General features: G+C 51.4%; 1 protein-coding gene across 2 annotated transcripts in view; it reads right to left on the reverse strand.

The window, feature by feature from the left end:
• Window positions 1-928: 928 nt before the first annotated feature.
• The window catches only part of RHPN1 (rhophilin Rho GTPase binding protein 1), a 32,702-nt gene continuing 10,033 nt past the window's right edge, over window positions 929-23,597 (reverse strand). The window contains exons 2-15 of one of the 2 annotated variants that reach the window (XM_074829232.1): window positions 23,236-23,351; window positions 19,197-19,325; window positions 15,689-15,764; window positions 15,215-15,292; window positions 14,082-14,206; window positions 12,925-13,091; window positions 11,540-11,727; window positions 11,214-11,370; window positions 9,022-9,141; window positions 6,016-6,210; window positions 5,646-5,722; window positions 4,288-4,434; window positions 3,149-3,307; window positions 929-2,991 (exon numbers count right to left, since the gene is read on the reverse strand). In XM_074829232.1, the coding sequence (XP_074685333.1) occupies window positions 2,797-2,991; window positions 3,149-3,307; window positions 4,288-4,434; window positions 5,646-5,722; window positions 6,016-6,210; window positions 9,022-9,141; window positions 11,214-11,370; window positions 11,540-11,727; window positions 12,925-13,091; window positions 14,082-14,206; window positions 15,215-15,292; window positions 15,689-15,764; window positions 19,197-19,325; window positions 23,236-23,351 (1,929 nt within the window). In that variant the 3' untranslated portion in view covers window positions 929-2,796. Of the gene's footprint in view, window positions 2,992-3,148; window positions 3,308-4,287; window positions 4,435-5,645; window positions 5,723-6,015; window positions 6,211-9,021; window positions 9,142-11,213; window positions 11,371-11,539; window positions 11,728-12,924; window positions 13,092-14,081; window positions 14,207-15,214; window positions 15,293-15,688; window positions 15,765-19,196; window positions 19,326-23,235; window positions 23,355-23,597 lie in introns of both variants that reach the window. The other variant, XM_074829136.1, reaches the window with a different exon arrangement.

The following is a 23,597-nucleotide window of genomic DNA, read 5'->3' on the forward strand; positions in this document are numbered from 1 at the left end:
CCATGGCTTGGTAAAAAAAAGAGGCTCCCCACCACCCTTTTATATACTAACCCAGTGTTGAAAGCACTGGCTTGGGTTCAATCCCATTTAAGGGGGTTTAAACCCACTTCTGTGTTTCTGAAGAGGAGTTACTCTGTCCTCTCACTCCTGCTGGGTGCACATTGCCCAAGCAAGGGACTTGTCCGACTGCCAGGACCCATGGTCCAGCCCCACAGCCGTAGGCTTGGTCGTCACAGAATCATCTAGATTGGAAAAGTCCTTGAAGCTCCTCCAGTCCAACCATTAACCTCACACTGACCGTTCTCAACTCCACCAGATCCCTCAGCGCTATGTCAACCTGCTATGTCATCCTGCCAGGATGGGGTGGGATCCAGGGAAACGCAGACTCCCGAGGGGAAATAGATGAGGGGGGTCTCACGTGAAGGCTTTGTTGTTTCCTAGCTACCAGTGAGCTCCTCCAGCACAAGCGATGCCTTCGCTCCCATTGATGTGCTCTTCCCAGAACAAGGCGTTTGGAAACCCTTTTTCGGAAATCCAAAAACAGCAGATCAAAACACTCTGTACGAAGCAAAGATGATTTTCTTGAATGGTTTTCTATTTTTTTTTTCCAGGAGAAAACCCCCACAGGATTGAGCCTGAGCCCCGCTCCTCACCTCCCACGTTACTTCCATGAAATAATTCATGCGACAAAGCCACCAGCGCCCATTACACCATGCTGGAGAGGGAGACAATTGCTCACAAAGGGTTAATGTGGACGCTTAGGACCTTGGTTTGCCTTGGGTCAGGCCATACTAGAGCCAAATGATCCCTCCCAACCTCAACAGCTCCAGATTTATGTAAACATGACCCAAAACTGACCCATTCAGAAGCCCAACCAGGGCTTGTTCCCCCGCCACGGCTGGTGTACCCAGAGAAGCGCTCTACAAAGTGGTTTTGAATCAGTGCTTTTTAATCCATAAAAGGTGAGAGTCCATGTACAAATTAAAAAAAAAAAAAAAAGACAAAACCACCGGTGTTAGGGAAATTATCCAACTCGCACAAAACACAACCCCTCCGTCAATGCCAACAGAGGAGGAGTTGGGTGATGCGGGTGGAAACGTGGCGCACAGGCTCACCACTTGAGCACCCTTCTTCTAAATCAATACATCTCTGGCTCGGAGACGTCCGTGTCGGCAACACATTTAGGATTGGGGGAAGATTTTGCCAGGATGCTTTAACGGCAAGGTGGCCTTTTCTGTGAACCTACCCCCTTCCTTACCACTCCCGCGCCAAGCAGCTGGCAAGATTACACAGAAAATCTGACTGCACCAGATGGCCTCGCGGTGGCAGGCAGACCCGTAATCTGGTCTGGCGATGTCTCAGTCTGTGGAGAGGCGTCTCGGACAATAACACAGAGCTAGAAGCCTTCCTCTAGTTCTCCTTAAATAAAACCGGGGCTGAAAGCTTGGCATGTGGGCATTGAGCCACCTAGAAGTAGTCATGGTACAACCCCAGGGGGATGCTCGCACGACGGTATCCCGCTGCCAGCGCGCGTTCACTAAACTACCGCTACAAATTTGTCACGACTTAAAAAGTACAAAAATACAATTGCATCTCTGAAAGGTATTTTATACCTACCAAGATCATCCAAGCACTGAAGACCAGACAGCTCTTTAGCCTTCAGAAAAATAATGCACAAGGCAGAAATGGGATTGAGAAAATTTTGCCAATATATCTAAGTGCGTATCCGGAGTCTCCCAGCATTTCCAGTACATTACCAAGATGCATGTATCCATCAGCCCAGCTCGGGTACGAATGCTGACAGCACAGTGTTAGGGTATTAGCAACGTGTGCAAGATCCAATACTAGCACAAATTTAGTAGTTTAATAATCTGGAGGAGCTATCTTCCTGGAATTTTAATCTCATACCAAGAAAAAAAGCCAAGGCTTTTAGCTATTAATCTACTCACATATTTAGGGCAATCCACCTCTACTGATTAAAAAAAGCGAGACAACAAATGCACGTTAAGTCTTTCCCTTTTCATCCAAAGAAGCCGGCTGTGCAGCTGGGCTGTATTGGTGGGGCCAACCTGGGTGTCCATTAAAAAAAATAAAATAAAAAGCACTAAAAAATAGTCAAGCCCATCCTAACTTCAACCCATTTCACTGGGACGTCCCTAACTGGTACCGTGGCAGAGATGCACAGCCCAGTGCTGCCTGGGCAGGTCTGCGCTGGACCCCATGATGGGGTCACCATGAGTCATCGATGCCCACGCTATGCCCTCTCCCAAAAAAAGGGGAGTCAAAGGTGACCTCCAGCTGGAGCTGCTGAACGATTTGGCTCTGCCAGCAGCTCTCGGCGAGTGGTGGTAGCGGTGCCATCTTCTACCTTGCAGAGAAAGCCTAGGAGATGCTAAAGAAGGTTACAGCTTTTGCTTTAATGGCTGGGGCTTGGTTTGGCTGCTCCTTGCACTGAGCAGAAGATACAAACCAGTCCCTGCTTTATACCGAAGCACAGCTCCCCATGACCCCTTAAGAGCGAAAGAAAACAAAAATTTAAAAATTAAGAATAAAATCAGTGTTTCCCTGTATTCTTTAGCTGAGGATTGTTTAACACAGGAGTTGGGAGATGGAGGAGTCCGGTACTGTGCATCGCTCGCCTCTTTGGAGAGGATCCGACCAGCAGCACGTCCCCGGGGCAGGGGGGTCCTTGCAGCACCGACACCAGCGCAGCCAGGACGGGCCACCGGTTCTTGCCAGGGTTCAAGGGCAGCCAGCCCCGGAGCTCGTGGGACACGACCCGGCCCGGTGGCCGCTTCAGTACATGGCCTCGTTGTCTCCCACCGCGGTGAAGGGGACACTGTAGGTGCTCTTCTTGCTCCGCTTGCTCTTCTTGCTCCAGACCAGCAGCGTGCTGGCGCTCTTGCTGTTCATCAGGCTCTTCCGGCTATTCTCCTTGTTGCTCTTCAGCATCCCGCTGCCCGAGGACATCGCTGCTGCCTTCTTGTCTGCCTGTTTTGGAAGGGGAGCGGAGAGAGGCGTGAAGCTGGGGGCAGCGCCTGGGCTGCAGACGTGATGCCTGGCTTCAGCCCTGCACCTCCAGCCTGGGAGCAAGACACTGGGGAACCTCCTCTGCAGTTTCCCACCCCAGGCTTGGGACGTGACTTACGGTTTTCGATCCCTCTGAGCCCTGCAGGGTTATCACACTGATCTCCACTCCCTCCTCCCCAGTGCTCTTCAGCAGCTGCACCACCTCGGCGTGCTTGGACCACTTGCAGTCCTTGCCGTTCACCGAGATGATGTAGTCTCCCTCCTTCAGCCCCGCTTCCTGTGGGGGAAGAGAGAAGATGAACATGTTTGAGCTCATAGGTGTCAAGGTATGAGGTCTGCCTGGTGTCCACTCCACTCTGTAGGTCCCAATCCTGTGGAGGTACAGGCCACAGGGAGGGGTGGGGCCCACCCTCCACCCTCCACCCTCCACCCTCCACCCTCCACCCTCAGCACAAGACAATCGATGCCTTCATCATCCTAAAAATTTTGCATCTGCTTTGCAGATTTTTGCATCTGCACACAGAAGTGGGATGCTCTACAGACTAAGAATCTCTTTTGCAGCTGCTGGAGATGGCCACACTCGACATCCAGCATGCTATAAACTCCCAGCCCCATGACTTTTTACAGCCTCGCAAAAAGCGCATTCAGCTCCAACTCTTCGATAAAGGTTAAATGCTGCAGGTCTGCAGAAAAAAATATAAACCAATATTGCCTGCAAGCTTCAATCCTTGAGAAAACAGAGCAGGCTCAGCAAGTTTCTTTGCACACCCTTCATCCATCAAGGCATCAACAAGTGCTGAGGGAGTGGGGAGACCTTTCATGCGTCCCACCAAGATGCTCCAGCAAGCTTCTGCTGGAAAACAAAGTTGTCCCTGATATATCAGAAAGCCCATACAGAAAGTTTTCGCTGAGATAACTTGCATTTCAGACCTGCCATCTTGTTCCATCCACTGTCACGTCCCAAAATGGGGGAGAAGGGAGCTGGGTGCTTGCCAAAGGGAGGCTGCCAGCAGTTAAAAACTGAGCTAACCTCTGTATTTTTTCCTTAGCTGTCTCCTAAAAATATCTCAATTCTTTCATGACACCCATCTGCAAGCCCCAGGCTAAGATCCGTGAGGGATGAGTCTCCACCTGAGCACATCAGTGCAGTTACCAACTGAGTGTTCAGACCTAAAACCACCCGGTACCCCTCAAGGCAACCCCTGACACCTCACTTCCAGCATCCCCACGGGGACTGCAAGAGCCTGGGGTACTCACAGCAGCGCAGCCGCCCGGGATGACACCAGCAATGAGGACCGGGGAGTCTCCTCGCAGCGTGAACCCAAAACCGTTCTCTCCTCTCATCAGGTGGACTCTCCGCGCTGGGTACCACTTGTTTTTGGCCGAGAAAACCGAAAGGGGCCCCTGGGGTAAGGCAGAAACACGGAAAGCACCTTTCGGTGCAAGAACAACTCCCTGGGGACGTGCAACCTCACAAAACACTGATGGGGAGGAGGCAGAGCGAGAAAACCTGTCTTTTGCATTTCTTTAAGGATGTGATTTTTGAGCCTTACCAGTGTTTTACCCTGCCTGCGCATCCCAAAATGCAGATTTATGCACTATAAAGCTAGAGGTGCTTAAAAATCCGTGTCAGACACTGGCTTTATGAGCAACAGCAGCAGTTTTGCATGAACTGCGAAGGATCTCAGGAGGTCTCTGGTCCAATCCTCTGCCCAGAGCTTAGGTCGGGACATCCTCTCCCCATCTCCCTGCTCCTGCAAGGCAGGAGGAGGAGGTCTCGGCACAGTCAGCGGGCTGGCATCAGTTTAGATACTATAATCTTGGCACAAACAAAACAGAGAGCTTGGGTGGGCAGAGGTGGCTCCTTAATTCACTTCAGGAAAAAAAAAAAAATCATCACTGCTGCCTGGCCCTAGGGGATGCAGCCTGGCTGGGGTGGTCCAGCGGCAGGGTATGAGGCGGTGGGACAGGTTGCCTCTTCAGGGTCAGATCCCTCCCCCCCCAGATCTTTCCTATTTTCCTATCTTTTTCCTACTTTTCTATTCCCACAGGAGCAGGATATACCTGCCTGACCTGGGGCTGTTCAAAAGCAGAGATGCCCAACCTCTCCCTGGGGTGCTACGCAGCCCTTGGGGTGCCTGGGGGAGGGGACAGCACAGCCAGGTCCCACAGCAGCCCCAAAGCTCAGCTCTGCTCCCTGGGACCCTGCAAGCCTAAAGAGGGTAGGGATAAAGGTCTGGTGGGATTTTCCTGGTGCATCCTAGCTGGCCCCATCCTGCCCCCAAAACACTTCCTCTAAAGGGTCCCTTCGGTCCTTCTCAGGTAAAGCCCACCCAAAATTCCTGTGCCCGCTCCCATGTGCACCAGAGGAGCTTCACGACCCATTTAGGTCTTGCAGAGACAGGTCTGTGCCCTCCCAGCCCTTCTTCTGTGGCGGGTCCCTGCCTGCAAGGAGGTGGCTCATCCTCCTTGGAAAGCCGGCTGTGAGCGCGGCGGCTGCACCGGGAGAGGGAGAAGAGGCTGCGGGGAGGAAGGAAACCAGGCAAGCAGAGCATGCAGGGGAGGAGGAGATGTCTGCTCCCTTGGGGCAACCTCTGTACCGGAGCTGTACGTACCAGCCTGTGGAAGAGGTCGGTCACCTTCACCTGGGAGAAGTTGGGGGATTTTATCTCTGGTTTCTGGTGCGTTTTGGCTAGTGGTAGGGAGAGAAAAACACATACACTGGGGTGAGGTAGTCGCGGCAGCTGCTGCCTCTACATTGTGCTCCCCGAGGAGGGGATGGTATGACCTGTAAGAGCTGGGACCTGCTCAGGCAGCTGCCAGACAAGAAACCCAGAGCCCCCACTCCCGCCTGCGATGCTCCACTGCCGTGCAGGGAGCTCTGGGTCCACAGTGACATGCCCTGAACTCACCGTGGAGTTTACCCACCCCATGCAACCTGCCACAAATCCCCTCCCCAGCTGCACCCCCAAAACAAGCACTTACGGTGAATGTCCGGGGCATCTCCAGTTTCAAAGAAGTCCTCCTCGTGGTCGATTTCTGAGTATTTGCTCAGCGAGCGTTTGTGGGCGAAGGAGAGGACCTCCTGGAGGATATCCATCTTCCGCAGGATCTTGCACAAGCCGTGAATCCTCATGGCTTCCTCGTGCTTCATGATGGCTTTCTTCAGGTGAGCTTTGCCTGCAAGGGAGCAGAGAGATCGCAGCCTGAGGGGAGCAGAGCAGCCCCGCCGCTGCCGCCGTTCCCTCTCAGCTCGCTCGGCTGCCCACAGCTGACAGCAGCCTCCGCGGCTGTGTCACCCGACGTGACTCAGGGACAGCCCAGTCACGTTCGCAGCCTGCCAGCCGTTCAACGTGCGCTAAATGGAGTAGGTCCCAGCCGTCAGCTCAAGCCCCCGATGTAGGGCTGGAAAGGGACCTTGAAGGGTGACCTACTTCACTCCCCCGGCGCCGGCAGCGGAGCTGGCAGATGTTCCCAAAAACCGACGGTGAAGGAGCTGCCACCACGTTGCGCCGCCCCCGAAAGTCCCTCCTAACGCTTAACCTCAATCTCATCCACAAATTAACTTTTCTCCACTGCCTTGCATCCCCTGGGGAGGGACGCAGAGGACAATTGAGCCCTGTCCTCCCGGCGATAGCCTTTCAGCTTTGGGAAGATGCAACACGTCTCCCTCTTTTCTAGGCTAAGCAAAGGCTTCTCCTTGCCCTGTCGGTCCTGCTTTGCATCCTCTTCAGCATCTGCTCTTGCTTTGCTCCTCTCAACTTGCCTTCAATGTGTTTCCACCCTCCTGAAAACAGAGTGGCCGAAAAATGGCCAGAAGAGATGAAATCACGATGACCCATGGGTATCAGTGCAAACATCTCCTTCGCAAGAGACTGCAACCAAGATACCCGTATCCAACGCTAAACTACCGAAGAAGCTATATATATATATACACACGTATCATAGAAACACGTGTGCCTGCAGCATTTCCAGTTTTAGGACACACGGTGGCAATATAACCCAGGGAGATGGTTGGAGTTTGCTCCAGACTTAATGAGGACCGGAGCCAGTGGCGTGAAGACCTCTGCTTTCCTCTCCGAGAAGTCGCAATCGAGGAAATATATTGAGGCTTGATGGAAACCAGAGAGGAAGAGGCTCTCCAAAGTAATCGTATCAAATGCATCAATCGTAGTTTATCAAAGCACTCACTGTCAGCAAGAAAGCAACGAGGTTTTAATGACTATTAATGACTCCTGCTATTTCCAAGAGATTATGGGGAATAGAGGTTGGGCGTGGAATTTGTGCAAGCTTTTGGCTCCACTCTATTGAAGATGGTGGAATATATTATGTTTGATAAAACATAATGTTATAAGACTGAGAGACAAGGGAAGGGAGGAAAAAAAAAATATCCTTCCAGGGAGATGATTTTAATGCTACAAGCTTCTTCCCTTCCTATAAACCAAAACCAGAGCTGAGGCTGGTGTCTGCACGTTTATTTTTCACCAGCAGACATTGAACAGCGCCCATTCTCCCCAGGAAGAGCAGGCAGAGCTGGAAGTGGGGCTAATGTAAATCCTGAAACCAGATGACAGAAGTTGAGGGTGTTGGAGTGGCGTTACCGTAACACTCCAGTTTTGGGGTTCGTTTAAGTAGTCTCCTCATGCATGCCCTCCATCCCCCATACCCAGCAGTGAAATCTGGCTGAGCAGCCAGCAGGACTTTGCTGGGGCCAGAGACATGACAAACTCATCCCTGGTGGGACCTGTCTCCTTTCACGTGTGTGCAATGAGGGGAAAGAGCACCAGGAGGCAGCTCGTGTCAGAGGCAAACAGGAGACGACACCCCAAAATCAAGCTGAGCTTGCTCTCGTTGCAGCTTTGTTACGGAGGGGCTGCCAAAACATGACTTCAGCTGAATAAGCAACACTCTGTTTTTCTCCTGAAGCTGAAAATCCGCATGGGAGGAAGTTCTCGTCTCCCAGGCCTTTCGATGAAGCTAAAAAAGCCACCTCCTGGCATCTGCTGTGTCTTCTTGTCATCAAGCCAAGTCAACAGCAAGCCCAAGCCAAGCAGCTTCCAGGATCCCTGTGTCCCTGCGGATTTCTCTGTGCTGCGTTGGGTGACGTTACTTGGCTCAGGACACCTCGGTGCCCGAGGTTTTACTGTCAAACTCGCCTGGACAGGTTGGTGCAAGCACCGTGAGCTGGTCCTCAACACCCTAACAGGGAACCATGATGCTTTCCTGCCTTCCAAGGAGAGGCTCTTTTCAAAGAAAGCCCCAAAAAATGTATTTGCATGGAGAGAACCCCCCCAACAGCTCATCACATGTCTTCGTGGAGACCATGCCTACATGGGTAGGGTTATGACAGACCTCACTACCCATGCAGCGAGGTTTCACAGAATCACAGAATCATCTCGGTTGGAAAAGACCTTGAAGATCATCCAGTCCAACCATTAACCTCACACTGACCGTTCTCAACTCCACCAGATCCCTCAGCGCTGGGTCAACACGACTCTTCAACCCCTCCAGGGGTGGGGACTCCCCCCCTGCCCTGGGCAGCCCATTCCAACGCCCAACAACCCCTTCTGCAAAGAAATCCTTCCCAAGAGCCAGTCTGACCCTGCCCTGGCGCAGCTTGAGGCCATTCCCTCTTGGCCTGCCACTGGTTCCCTGGCTCAAGAGACTCATCCCCCCTCTCTGCACCCTCCTTTCAGGCAGTTGTAGAGGGCCATGAGGTCTCCCCTCAGCCTCCTCTTCTCCACACTAAACCCCCCCACTTCCCTCAGCCTCTCCCCATCAGACCTGTGCTCCAGACCCTGCACCAGCTCCGTTGCCCTTCTCTGGACACGCTCGAGTCATTCAATGGCCTTTTTGGAGTGAGGGGCCTAAAACTGAACCCACTCATCAAGGTGCGGCCTCACCAGTGCCGAGTACAGGGGTAAGATTCCTTCCCTGTCCCTGCTGGCCATTGCAAGAACGGGGGGCTTTGCCCCCACCAAAAGTGCTTACCCAGCTTCCTCCTCTCCTCGGGGTCCTGCAGCAGGATGGGGAGTGACGGTCCCTCTGGCATGGTGACGTGGAACTGTATAAAAGCCTTTTCCTGCTCCGGCAGTTCAGCATCAGATGCCGCTGTGTGAAATAAATGGGTGGGGATGGGCTTAGAGAGAAGTCAGGGCACTGCTCGGCCACCCAGTCCTCTGTGGCAGTGGGGACAAGGGGACCAGGAAGCCACATCCATGTTCATGTGGCCCCAATAACTTCAGCAGCAGCTTCCTCTCACCCAGCCACAGCCTGCAATAACCAACACATCACAGAAGGGCAGAGGGATGAGTTCTCACATTCATGGCTGCACCAAGCTTTGAAGAGAAGTGCAGGATTTGTCCTGTGCACAGCACAAGTATCTAGCTCTTTTGCCTCCTTCCCTCTGGTCCGGAAGCAAGATTGGAAATAAAGAGCCCTGCGTTCTGCCCACCTGAAGGTTAGTGACACGGAGCCAAGACAACAACAACTCAAGCACAAAAGCAGAGCAGATTAAAGTGTAATCTGGGAGCTGAGCCCTCCTTGCTGAGCCTGAGACCCCTGCATGGGCAGAGAGTTTGCAGTGCAACCAAGGAGGTCCCTTCAGTGGAGAAACTGAGATAGATACGGCTTGCACAAGCACTCCAAGCACCATGCTGGGCTCTGTACGTGTGATTTTTACACCCTTATTTCCAGCCAAAGCTGTTCCTAATCCCCTTTGGCTCACAGGGAGCTCAGGGTTCTATGACAGCTTCCTTCCGCAGGCACAGAGTGCAATAAGGATCAACCCAGAGGGTTCCAGGGAGCTTTGTGAACTTGCTGGTCCAAATGGAAGATCCCAAAGCTTGGTGAGCACCCTGGCATCAGCATCCAGTGGGCTGGGAACCAGCAGCTCCAGGGCTGGCTCTCCCTGTGCCAACTCTCTCTGTGCCAGCATCCCCTCTGGGGATTAAACTGCAGCGTAAGGAGTTTATTGCCAGCTAGTTATGGGAGCAAAAGATTTGTTATTCTGAACAAGGGGGGCAGGGAGAGGCAGCAAGCAGGCACAGGGTCTCAACAGCATGGTCTGGATAGAGCAAAAAAAAAAATCCCCAAACACCCAAATTAGGGATCTCCTGCAGATTTGTGTTTTCCTCAGCACCTAAGGTAACTAAGAGAGACAAACAGCCTCAAAATTTTAGGGGAAAGGTTTGCTCTGTCCCTTGTAACCCCCATGCAAACCCAGCTCCATCACCATCCTCTGCTGTTTCTGTCTTTAAGCCACTCCAGCCCCACAGTACCCCATTCTCTTCCGTCTCTGCCCCAGCAGCTCTCCTCGCTCAATCTTGCTTCTGCAACACCCACGCGGCACAAGCCCGACAGCAAGATTTTGGGCAGGCTCCGGAGCGGGGGAGGATGCTGGGACAGTCTGGCAGCCATCGTCATCACCGTCACAGCACTGCTTTTGGCAGTCATCCCTCAAGAAGTCCCCCAGCCTGTCCTCAGCCACCCCACCAAGCGATGGGTCGGCACCACAGGTCACAGCGTGCATCGCCTGCCCACCCCCAGATCCTCTGCTTGACCCAAAATTCCTTGCATGGGTGTCAGTGATGGCACAGATGGAGATCATGGGTTGCATCCCACGTCCGTGCTCCAGCTGGCTCCACGGAGCCACGTAAGCCCAGCTCTGGCACAGCCACACATACCCTGGGATGCCGGCCATGAGGCTAGCAATTAAATTCAAGTAGCCCAGACCAGTTTGTCCAGGGATATCCTGTAGTTTTTTTGCTTTAGTTTTATTTTTGAAGCCCCCAGCTGGCTCGCCACATGGACCGGGGTGTCTCTGGAGGATGCCCAGCCGAGGACACCGGCACATGTGTGGTCAGCAGGCAGCTGACCCCCTGTTCATCCACCCAGTCCCAAAGGGGACAGCAGGTGACATCCCTACAGCACCTTTTTGGATTTTGCAAGCACAGTGCAAACCAGAAATATAGAGGAAATCTGCCCTGTGCATGAATCGCTGAGTCAGTAAGCCAGATCAACAGCTCAGAGCATCACAAAAACTTTAGGTTTTGTATCCACCTACTCTGGGCATGCCTCCCTTCACCTTTTTTTTGTTTTTGCAATCCCTCCCAAACACCAGGCTACTACGTGAAGCCAGCATGTGGCTGAGCAGGCAGCTGCCTCCGAGCTGTAACACTCACCAGGGCAGTCGCAGAGAGCGATGGCAGCGAAGTAGTGGGAGAGGGCTTTGAAATGCTCTGACTTGACGTGGACCATGGTGGTCCAAGAGAAGGGAACATAATCCTTCACGTGGGCCTGGGTCATCGTCTGGTGCACCAGTGAGTAGACATCTTCCACCTATGAGGTGTCAAGAGACAAGCTGCTAAGCCATGGATTGAGGTGTAGGTCATCCATCAGGAGACAGCGACAGCAGGCTCTCCTCTCCTGAGGGGGTTCTGCCCACCACAGAAGGAGTCTCTCCAATGGTGACAGCCCCACCAAGTCCTCTCCTCCCTGAGGTGCTCACCCTTGCTGCCTCCTGGGCAAGCTGCAGCCGGGCAAGGAAGTCATGCTGGGCACGCATCAAGGATATCTTCTCAAAGACACACTCCTGGACCTGGGCGACCATCAGCCGCACCAGCATATTCAAGGAGGCAGCGCTCATATCCAGGCTGGGAGCATTGGAGAAGTTTTCCTTCAAGTAGTTAAAGGCACCTGCAAGAGGGAGAAGCTCCTGGTAGCCACCGGGTTTGTAAGTGGGAAGGTCAGACTTTTGGACCACAAAGGTTTCCCCACCAGCAGCGGAGGAAGAGAAGAGCTGGCAACCCAGCTCACACATCAAACATCTCACTAAAACTGGTGGATAAAAAAGTCAGGGTCCCTCCCTTGCTATCTAAACCATCCTTGTACCCACAGCTTTCTCCTCCAAAGCTCCGGGTGATGGCAGTCCCAGGGTCCCTTTTTTCCCCAGGTGCTTGCAGATGGATCAGCATCTCTCCTCTCCCCAGCTGGGACATCCCTACTGCCACGCGGTAAGAAAGAGCCCTTTGGGTGGCTGTTGGGTCATCCCAGCTTCTCTTCATAACCCCCAGAAGCAACGTGGTGCCAAATTTCAACTTCACAGAATCACAGAATCAAGGCTGGAAAAGACCTTGAAGCTCCTCCAGTCCAACCATTAACCTCACACTGACCGGTCTCAACTCCACCAGATCCCTCAGCGCTGGGTCAACCCGACTCTTCAACCCCTCCAGGGATGGGGACTCCCCCCCTGCCCTGGGCAGCCCATTCCAACGCCCAACAACCCCTTCTGCAAAGAAATACTTCCTAAGAGCCAGTCTAACCCTGCCCTGGCACAGCTTGAGGCCATTCCCTCTTGGCCTGCCGCTGGTTCCTTCGCTCAAGAGACTCATCCCCCCTCTCTGCACCCTCCTTTCAGGCAGTTGTAGAGGGCCATGAGGTCTCCCCTCAGCCTCCTCTTCTCCAGACTAAACCGCCCCACTTCCCTCAGCCGCTCCCCATCAGACCTGTGCTCCAGACCCTGAACCACCTTTGTTGCCCTTCTTTGGACATGCTCGAGCCATTCAATGGCCTTTTTGGAGTGAGGGACCCAAAACTGAAGCCAGTCATTGAGGTGTGGACTCACCAGTGCCGAGCACAGAGGTAAGATCCCTTCCCTGTCCCTGTTGGCCACGCTATTGCCGATACAAGCCAGGATACCATTGGCCTTCTTGGCCACCTGGGCACACTGCTGGCTCAAACTTGGTTTGTGGTCCCTTGGAGATGCCCTGTCCCTATCTGTCCTTGCACGACTGCTCCCTCCCCTTCTTGCACTCGTGTGGATTATCCCCACCCCAGGGAAATGCTGCCTGCATGCTCCTGGTGAGCTGGGGAAGGGGGGGGTAACCCACATACCAGCCGCCTTCTGAAAGGCATCGATGGCCTGGTTGAGCCCTGGCAGGGATGCACGGTCCTGCCGCGCTCCGATCTGGGTGTGCAGGGCTCCAATGTTGAAGAGCACGCTGCCCTTCTCGAAGGCTAGTGCCCGCTGGTGGGATGGGACTCCTGTCAATGAGTCGTACCTGGAAAAGGGAAAAGTCAATGCCTGACCATCCCTCGGTCCCCGCCCATGGATGCAGGAGGAGCCTGGAGGGTTTTCAGTGCTCTACATGGGCTCGCAGCCACTGTTCCCATCACGGCTCATCCCCTTGGGGCACACACTTTCCCTGTCCCCCCTAACCAGCCCAACCCAGGGCAACATCAAGCCCAGAGCAAGGTGAAAACTCAGCTCCGGCTTACACAGAATCCCAGAATCATCAAGGTTGGAAAAGACCTTGAAGCTCCTCCAGTCCAACCATTAACCTCAAACTGACCGTTCTCAACTCCACCAGATCCCTCAGCGCTGGGTCAACACGACTCTTCAACCCCTCCAGGGATGGGGACTCCCCCCCTGCCCTGGGCAGCCCATTCCAACGCCCAACAATCCCTTCTGCAAAGAAATACTTCCTAAGAGCCAGTCTGACCCTGCCCTGGCGCAGCTTGAGGCCATTCCCTCTTGCGCTGGTGCTTGTTCCTTGGCTCAAGAGACTCATCCCCCCTCTCTGTACCCTCCTTTCAGGAAGTTGTAGAGGGCCATGAGGTCTCCCCTCAGCCTCCTCTTCTCCACACTAAACCCCCCCACTTCCCTCAGCCGCTCCCCATCAGACCTGTGCTCCAGACCCTGAACCACCTTTGCTGCCCTTCTCTGGACACACTCAAGCCATTCAATGGCCTTTTTGGAGTGAGGGGCCCAAAACTGAAGCCAGTCATTGAGGTGCGGCCTCACCAGTGCCGAGCACAGGGGTGAGATCCCTTCCCTGTCCCTGTTGGCCACGCTAGTGCTGATACAAGCCAGGATGCCATTGGCCCTCTTGGCCACCTGGGCACACTGCTGGCTCATTATCAATCACCCCCCCAGGTCCCTCTCTGACTGGCAGCTTTGCTGCCAAGGCAGAGATCCTGTCGTGGAGGTTTGGCACCGGCTCCCTCCCCACTCACGATGCCCCAGGTGGGATGAAGAAAGTTGCACCAACCAGTGGAAGAAGACACCCAGGCTTTTGGTGGGAGGAAAGAAACGGCTGTCAAGGAAGTAGAGCTGGTTATAATATTCCATCAAGAGCTCGAGCCCAGCTTCGTTGCGGCTCGGGGTGCGCATTGCCTGCAGGGACAGGAGAGGAGACACAGGGGTGGGAAAAGAGGGGGAAAACAAGAAGGGAAATGACGGATTTATGAGGCTGCACATGCTGGCCAGCCCAGAGAGAAGAAACTCCACCTCAGTTATTAGATCGATAGAATCAGATCAATAGTGGATGAGATGCTGCACAGGCAGTCCCCCTCAGCACAGGTTCAGCTGTGGAAAAGGTTGGGGAGGCACCAGTTAGGTACTGGGGCACCCAAATCCAGAGCCAGCAGCCTGGGAGTTATGCTGGAGGCAACACTTATCTAAACCATGTTGGGATTTTTTTTTTTTTAAGAGAAACTCATGCAAAGGCTGATGTAATAAATTCTAGGGAAGAAATATGATTTTTCGTTCTTTAAAAAGCCTTTGAACTTTTGACCTGGCATGGGGAGGAGGGTCAGAGCTGTCCTAACACCTAGTTTTAACCATGAGCCTTTTTCCATCTTCTGGCTTTGCAGGGCTCCTCTCCCACAGCCTGAAGAGTGGGATCAGGCCCTTCACAAAGACTTGAGCAAGTCTCTTTCTTTCTGCTCTCCCAGATTAAAGCTTCACAGCAAGGCAAAACTTGAAGTTACATATGAGAGCTCTTTCATAGGAGAGGAGAAAATTCACCTTTACCAGATTGCTTTATATTTCCTCTTCTCCAAGCGCTAGCTGGAGAGGGAGCAGTCATTTAGTCTTGCCGGGGGTGAACTAATATTCATAAACCAGTAGTGGATTACATTATAGTTTTTATTGCTGTTCAGTTCTAGGTTAGCAGGGCATTAAAGGACAGGGAAAGAAAACAATTACTAAATGGTCTGTAATATTTCGTAAGCTATGAACTGAAGCTGAGGTGCTCCAGCACGGGAATCCTGCACCCTGAGACACAAGAAGTTGTTTGCAGTTTGGAGAGAGGCTGAGAGGACCCCAGAGCAAAATGTGGCACCTCCAGCGAGCGTTTCTGGATAAGTCAAAGCAAGACTTTGCAATTCAAGGGACACTGACCTGCCGTAGCTCCATGAACTCTTTAATTTCTTTTTCAAACAAGATGCCTTCCTCTCCATAGTGTTCACTGATGAGATCCTGGATGGGGAAAGAAGAGAAAAGAAAACCCTGAGTCACCATTCAAAACAATTTTCATGATTTAAAGGGTGACTTTGGGCGATTCTGTATAAGCAACTTGCCAGCTGTCCCTGCAAGGAAACCTGCACCAGGGAATAGCATCTCCTCCCCTGCCTGGCTCTTGCTCTCCAGCATCTCCAGACCCTCATCTCACACTTTCCCATGCTTTAAGTCCAGCTCCTCCCCATAAATTTATTTTTTTGCAGCTGTTCCAAAATAGAAAATGTTTTTCAGCTGCTGCAGCATCTCCTCTACAGCACCCAACCGTATCCATGTGCTGAAACATCCCCCAAAGTGCACAATCACTCCCCTCCATCATCTTGCATCGCATCAAGTGTGCAAAACCCCAACACTCACCTTCAGCGGTACCAGCAAATCCAGCTCCTTCGTCTCCTTCAGGCCCAAAGGGATCATGGGGACGCTGATGGACTCGCTGGAAGAAGACAGAGACCTGTTTGGTGTTTGGTTTAAAAGCCTTGGAGAGACCCTGTGTGTCAGGGACTAAAATGAAGCAGCTCTTTGCCCTGGGCTTCTGCTGGGTAAAACTAGAAGAGGACCCGACTCTGCACAGTAGAAGGATTCTCTTCCCAATGTGACGTTGCAAACGGCAGTGTGAGAGATGTGCACAGAAAATAACCTGAAACCATCACCCTTATTCCTCCAGCTTCTGCTTTTCTGTCCATAACAAGGACAATAAAACCAAAATCAGCTCCAGCGACAAAGCTGCTTTAATTACCAGCTCTTGGGAACCGGGTGTGATGCGAGCACAGGTCACGGATTCACCCACTCCTACGTGCTAATCTGGGCTTCAGCGCTGATAAGGACTTACTCAGACTGCAGCGCTGCACCTGATATTGAAATTTTCTACCTCTATTAAAAGCAGTGGTCTAATAATAGCTCTTATCACAGAGCCCGGTCAATATCGTAAAATGCTGAAGACGATGATGACTCTGGGAACACCCAGTTGGGGAGAGGTTTGTGTTTTGACATTAAAACAGGGCAGTTGTGCAGCACTGAGGAAGAAGCGCTGCAGGATGACAGTCAGGAAGGACCATCTTTTGGGGGATTTTGCAGCTATTTTGATTTTCTGCTGCCAAGAAGAAAAGGTCTGTATAAGCAGCAGAGCCTGGAACATGCAGAAATTACAGCCCTGCGAAGAGCCCCAAAGCTAGACACATCATCTGACTCCTGCACACAAAGATGGGGAACAGGAACCCACCGTGGTACCTGCAGCTCACATCAGCTCTGCAAATGCTTTTCCCAATACCCATCTATCCCTCAGGAATGTCCCCAACCCCGGCACCGAGCCATGTTACCGCATCCTCGGACACTTGGCCTCCCAGGAGACTGGTTTAATGAGACAAGAAAGTCTGGCAGAGTGTGAGATGGGAGGTGGGTCAGGCAGGATCAAGCCCTCGCCAACCCAGGTTTGCACAACAGCCCCCTCTTGTTACCTCCAGAAACCGCTGATGACTTGTTAACACATCACTCATTAGTCCAGGGAGGAAAAGAGGTAGAGTTGCAAAAACCTGGGGAACGGGACAGGGAGGTTGCACCCACATTTTAATCTGTTCATACTGAATAAACAGCTTCAAGAGCTATAATTAGTGCAGAAAAGCCATTATTGTTTGTTCCCTAACAAGATTTCCGCTTGAATCCAATGCCTAGAGAAAACAAAGGGGCTTTTGTTTGGCCTGGGCAGGGTTTTGGGGTTACTGCTGCTGCTGTTTTCTTTTTAAACCAGGGCAAACAAGTGGTGGGTTGGAAAAGCTGAGAATCTCTGACAGGGGAGAACTTGGGGAGGACGCATGCAACTCAGGAGATGTTCCATTCATCCCTACTTCTAGCACAGAAGAAAGACCAACACCCAGGGTTACGTTCAGAGACTGCAACAGACCCTCTGAGAGCAGCAAACACCCAAGGGTGGTGGATATATGGGCTCCCCTGGCTTTCTCCCCATAGGAGACCCCACGACCCTAACACAATCCAGATCACCCTGGTCCTACATTTAATGTCATTGCATCAACCTGCAGGATGGAGCCACTGATACTCTCCTGGTCTTTACATCTTTCTCTGTCCCCAGTAGTACAGCAATCCTCTCCCAAGGAGGACCACGAGCCAGGAAAAGCACATGGATGGACATAGAATCATGGAATGGTTTGGGTTGGAAGGGACTTTTGAAGGTCATCCAGTCCAAACCCCGTGCCATGGGCAGGGACATCTTCAACCAGATCAGGTTGCTCAGAGCCCCGTCCAACCTGACCTTGAATGTTTCCAGGGATGGGGCATCGACCACCTCTCTGGGCAACCTCGCCCAGTGTTTTGCCATCCTCATCATAAAAATGTCTTCCTTAGATCTAGTCTGAAACTGCCCTCTTTTAGTTTAAAACCATTACCACTTGTCCTATCGCTACAGGTTCTACAAAAAAGTCCCTCCCCATCTTTCTTATCAGCCCCCTTTAAGTAATGGAAAGCTGCTCTAAGGTCTCCCCAGAGCCTTCTCTTCTCCAGCTGAACCCCCCCCAACTATCTCAGCCTTTCCCCCCAGCAGAGCTGCTCCAGTCCTTGGACCATTTCCGTGTCCCTCCTCTGGCCCCGCTCCAACAGCTCCATGTCTGTCCTGTGCTGGGGACACCAGAGCTGGATGCAGGGCTGCGGGGGAGTCTCACCAGAGTGGAGTAGAGGGGGAGAAACCCCTTTCTCGACCTGCTGGCCATGCTGCTTGGGACACAGCCCAGGATACAGTTGGCTTTCTGGGTTGAAAGCACACATTGCCAGGTCATGTCCTATTTTCTACCCACCAGTACCCCCAAGTCCTCCTTGGGGCTGCTCTCCATCCACTCATCCCCCAGCCTGTGTTGATACCGGGGATTGCCCCGACCCATACGCAGGACCTTGCACTTGGCCTTGTTGAACCTCATGGGGTTCACATGGGTCCACTTCTCGAGCTTGTCCAGGTCCCTCTGGATGGCATCCCGCCCCTCAGGCATGTCAACCGCAACATGCAGTTGGTGTCACCAAATGCCATCCACCCATTCATCTTGGGAAGGGAAGGAGCGGCTCCTACGTTGCCGCAGCGTCCCTGGTCTGTTCTGCCTCAGGGATTTCTGCTTTTCTCACCCAGCAAAACGGCGCTGCTGAGCCGCCCTGGCACGTTGGTTTGCTGCTGGCGAGCGTGCTAGGATTACTGCTCTGATGAGTCAAGCCCAAGGTGGCTTGGTAAGCGTTTCAAAGTGACAGTGTTTCAATTAACAAAAGGTCTAACCTCGGAAAGAGAGAAAAATAACCTAATACCCTCGATGGGAAAAGAAATCAGGGAGTAATCTGCTCTGGGAACAGCCAGAACAGGAGGGTGGGCACCTGAGCAGCCATGCTTTTAATTTCTTCTGCTAAATACCCTGTTTCACCTGGTGGAAAAAATCGATGCTCTGGTGGGATGGTCAGGAAAGGGGGACGATGCAAGTGAAGATGGTTGTTTCTAACCTATTGCTCCTGCTTTGGGACATCAGTGTCCAAAGGATGCACCATCCATCCCCAAAGTAAGTATTTAAGTATCTGCTATGAAAAGCTGTTGAGCTTGCTCTCCTTGTAGCTCTACGAATAAAACACTGGTGTTTCCAGGATGAAGAACGGTTTCCAGCAAATTTGGCCCATGCCCAAGTCCTCCCCTATTCCCCAGCCACCACCTCGTGGTCCCTGCCAGAGGGTCAAACCCTGCGCAGAGCAGGGAGGCAGAGGATTGGGTACACGGCAAGAGGTTGCCTTGCTCCCAGAAAAAGTGAAAATGAAATTATCATAATGATAAAAATAAAATCCCAACAGAGCAAGCTGTTCTTCCCACACCACAGGCAGCTGCCTGGCGTACCTGTCATTCTGGTACACGTCCACGCTGCTGTTCAGCTCCTCCAGCTCCTCCTTCAGCAGCTGCAGGTTGGAGTTCACGTAGCTCAGCTCCAGGGCGACCGTCTCTTTGACCTTATGGTTACTGGTGGCCCTGCAAGACAATACCGAGTGGATCAAACCTCTCCCATTTTGTCAATGACTATTTATCAATGCTTGGTTGCATTAATAAATAGAGATTAAGTTATCCAGCGATGCAATACCACGTGCATCCATCCAAACCTTCCCGCAAAACCATGCTTCTTGCTGTGCACATGATCATCGAAGGGTTTAGGTTGGAAGGGACCTTTGAAAATCATCCAGTCCAACCCCCCTGCCATGGGCAGGGACATTTTCAACCAGATCAGGTTGCTCAGAGCCCCGTCCAACCTGACCTTGAATGTTTCCAGGGATGAGGCATCGACCACCTCTCTGGGCAACCTGGTCCAGTGTTTCATCACCCTCATCATAAAAAATGTCTTCCTTAGATCTAGTCTGAAACTGCCCTCTTTTAGTTTAAAACCATTACCCCTTGTCCTGTCACTGCAGGCCCTGGTAAAAAGTCTGTCTCCATCTTTCTTATAAGCCCCCTCTAAGTATTGAAAGGCCACAATAAGGTCTCCCCGGAGCCTTCTCTTCTCCAGGCTGAACACCCCCAACTCTCTCAGCCTTTTGGGACCAGGGAAGCCAGAGCATCCAGTGTGTCGTGGAGGTTGAGGCCAGGCAAAGCTCATTACAGTGTTGCACCCTGCTCAGACGAACCTGCTATTTGTGCCCCAGAGCAACCTTCCCCTTGCCCACCCATGCTCCCACCTCCAGTGCTGATCCAGATCTGGCTGTGAGCCCTCAAGGTGCTCACCCACACCAAATAAAAGTGCTTAATGGTTGGGTTTGAGGAGCAAAAACTTATTTTTGGGTGCGAACAACCCTTCTGCAAGAGAAGAGGCTTGCTGTGCTTGCCCATTAGTACAGCTGGACCCTACCCTCCCTTCCTCACTTTTGCACGTCAGGAGATGTAAACACCAAGGATTGATTTCAGCTGCCTGCTCCCAGAAAGACAAGCTCCCAGGCTGATATTAACCTTCTTATCTGCTCCGAAGGAAAGCAGGGAGAGATAACCCAGAGCTGACAGTGTGCAGTCATCGGATGAAAGGGGTTCTGGCTGCTTGTGCTAAATCACGCCAGGCTCCAGGAAAAACAACACGTGCACGAGCTCTGCTCAGCCCGAGCACCACTTTCCCCCACCTTTTGCAGAGCACGTTGCCTTTGACTTGTTTTTTTTGTGGATAGCGTCCTTTGGGGGCCTTGCTCTGACCTGGCTCAGGGCAGTAGAAGGAGCTACACTGTTTTTCTTTTAAGATGCTAGTCCTTTAGTATCTCCTCCCCTGACTCCCCTCTGCTGGGATTTCCCAAGACCAATGCATTTTTTTATTCTAAAAAAACAAAGCAAATTCACAGCAGATCCAAAGATCTCTGCGGATGCCTCTGTTTAAACATCCTTCAGCATTTCTGCAGTTCCCCATACAGTATCAGCACAGTAATGACCCTCTTTCCATATAAACCAGTATTTAGTCGCTATTTTAGTCCTCCACACATCACAACACCTCTAGGACACTTTTCTTCCAATAGGAATTAAGGGGAGTTGCCCCTTCTTGATCCCAGCTGGCAACAATATTTATTTTTTTTTTTTCAATTTCTTTCATTACCAATAGCTGATTTGCAAACCAGCAACACCAAGGTAACATTTGCATATAGACATGATATATTTCTGAGCAGTGTTTCCACCCCTGCTCTGCAGCAGAAATGACATATCACCCTCCAAAGCCTGCTTTTGCTCTGCAGGATTTTTCACGAACGTGCAAGTTTTTCCAGGACTTGTCACCAGGTTTTAAAGCCCAATGTCACTTTGGGGCACTTCAATCTGCACTCTGCAAGTGCCACATGCAGCAGTGAAGAGCACAGTACCTCTCAGAGTGGTAATTTAGGGGAGCACTCGGTCATTTCTGTGAACAAACCTTCACTGAGACACTTTGTGCTCCTTGTCTGGGGCAAGCACTGACCTCTGTATGAGCACGCAGAGCCTACGTGTCTCCCTCAACCTCCTCGGTGAAGTTATCAGCTGTTTGCTTCGCTAACCCCAAACAGATTTTGGAATTTTTTTTTTTTTAATTTCTTTTTAAGAAACTGGTTTATTGGCGACACCTTTATCTCCCTGATTGCTTCACCCAGTGCCAGTATTTGAACAGGAAAGGAAACGGTTTCCCCTGCCTCTGCCCATTTATTTATCCAGCAAACAAACCCTCTTAACACCGCTGAGCAAACACCACGTGCATTTTTTCCAACACACCACTCATGGCAACCTCTCCAGGAAAGGAGACTGATACGCCGAACAGAACAGTTCAGGAGATTATTTTTTTAAAGTATTGAGAGGCTTTTTTTTTTCCACAGAGGCAAAGAAACCAGCAAGTTCAGCTGCAAACTCTGCTCCACACTGGGCTACCCACAACTTTCTTCTGTTTGCATTTAGCTCTGGCATAGAGAGATGCAAAGGAAGTTTCTCTGTGCAACTCAATTTTTACAACATAATCCCCCCCCTCAGCCTTTAATTTCAGGCACAACTTTGATTTTATTTCTCCCCCCCCCCCCCCGATTTCCCATGTTTCATAAGCTCTAAGCACTGTAGCACCCAGAAACCCACATTATTACTCATCTGACAAGTGGACTTGTGGGAGGGAGGAAAAGTGGCTGCTACCAAAGGACATTCAAAATGCTGATCCAGCAAAAAAAAAAAAAAAAAAAAGCCCCATCAATGCATTTCCCTGGCCAAGTAATTAAGATGTGTTTTGCATCACATTTTTGCTCACTCCCCTGCACTGGCTCTGATTCCCACTGTTTGCACCAAAACTGCAGCCAGGCACGTTTCTGCTGAACCAGCACATTTCCACTTAATTTTTATTTTTTTTTAATAATAAAGGGGAGTCCTGTGGAGCAGCACACGTTGGGATTTCATGGCCCTTTTTTAATTAGATGAAGCAGCAGGGTATGAGGGCTATAACCTCACCTACCCTGGGAAGTCCCACTGTCCTCATCCACCAGTAAAATACCATTTCTTCCTATAGTTTGGTGGAGCAACTATTATTGCCTTCTTCCAGTTGCAACAGGCACATGACACTGATGTTAAATCATTCAAGTTCACAAGTGAAAAGTCAATTTTATTTTATTGGGGGGTGGGGAATTAACAAACTGGCAAAATATGCCAAAAAAAGCTATTTTAGCGCAGTCTTATGATATTTTCTTATATTGACACACCTGCCCACCCTGCACATGTGCTTCAATATCCTACAGGAACATGAGATACATATAGGAGGAACAAAAAAGGTCATCTTTGAGTTAAAAAAAAAGATAAAATAGCTGCAAAAAAAATCATGTGATTGCATCATGAACACTCCACAGGGGAAGGCAGTAACATGCTGGCTCTACTGGTGCTGGACCAGCTGCAAGGTGAAAGCTAATTTTTGCTTTGCAGTGGTGCCAATTTTTGCACCACTCCATAAATGCATCTTCCAACAGCGTGAAGAGCCACCGGACCGTGCCCATCTGCAAAGACATTCCTGAATTTTCAGATTCTGCTCTGGTGGAAGCACTGGGATGAGGAGTTTTTGGTACTAAAGCTGGATTTGACCCACTTGCTGGGGTTATCAAACAGGAACTCTGCAGTCCAAGCTCAATCCCAGTTAAACATTTATTCCCATTATTCCACCTGCTCACACCCTGCTTTGTACCAGTCTTCCAGGACATTAAAATTATAATTTTGCATTAAAATGCATAGCATCAGCATTACACTGAATAGAGGGCAGCTATTTCCAGGATGAATCCTGCAAAATCAAGGGAAGACTGAGCAAACCCCAACCACAGCCATGGGAGTGCCAGCATCAGCTGCCTCCATCAAGACCATATTTCCGCCCCCCCCCCCCCCCCGCCCCAAATCCCTGGGCCAGATGGATGCTCTGGGAACCAGGACTCACCTGAAGAGGTTTTCTGCCCCTGCTCGCATCCTCATCTCCTTGTTGATCTGCTGGTTAATCCGCGCCCGGCGATGCTGCAGTTTGCTGCGCTGGGTCTGGGCGAAGGGGTCACAGCCCTGCTGAGAGAGAGATGCAGAGTCTCACCCAAAAACCCACTATTTTGGGATTCAGAATGGCACTTCCAGAGCCCAGCATTCACTGGAAGTAAGCTTTATTATCTAATACCACAAGTTGCTTACAGCAATTTATTTTCCAAGCTATTCAGAAAAGGCTTCCCAAACGCAACTGTCAACAGGAACTAAGCATCTCCTTCGCAGGGTCTCACCATCCAGACACAAGAAAAGACCTGGGGGGCTGCAGAT

The sequence above is a fragment of the Strix aluco genome, chromosome 1, assembly GCF_031877795.1.
Source record: "Strix aluco isolate bStrAlu1 chromosome 1, bStrAlu1.hap1, whole genome shotgun sequence".
Lineage (NCBI taxonomy): Eukaryota > Metazoa > Chordata > Aves > Strigiformes > Strigidae > Strix > Strix aluco.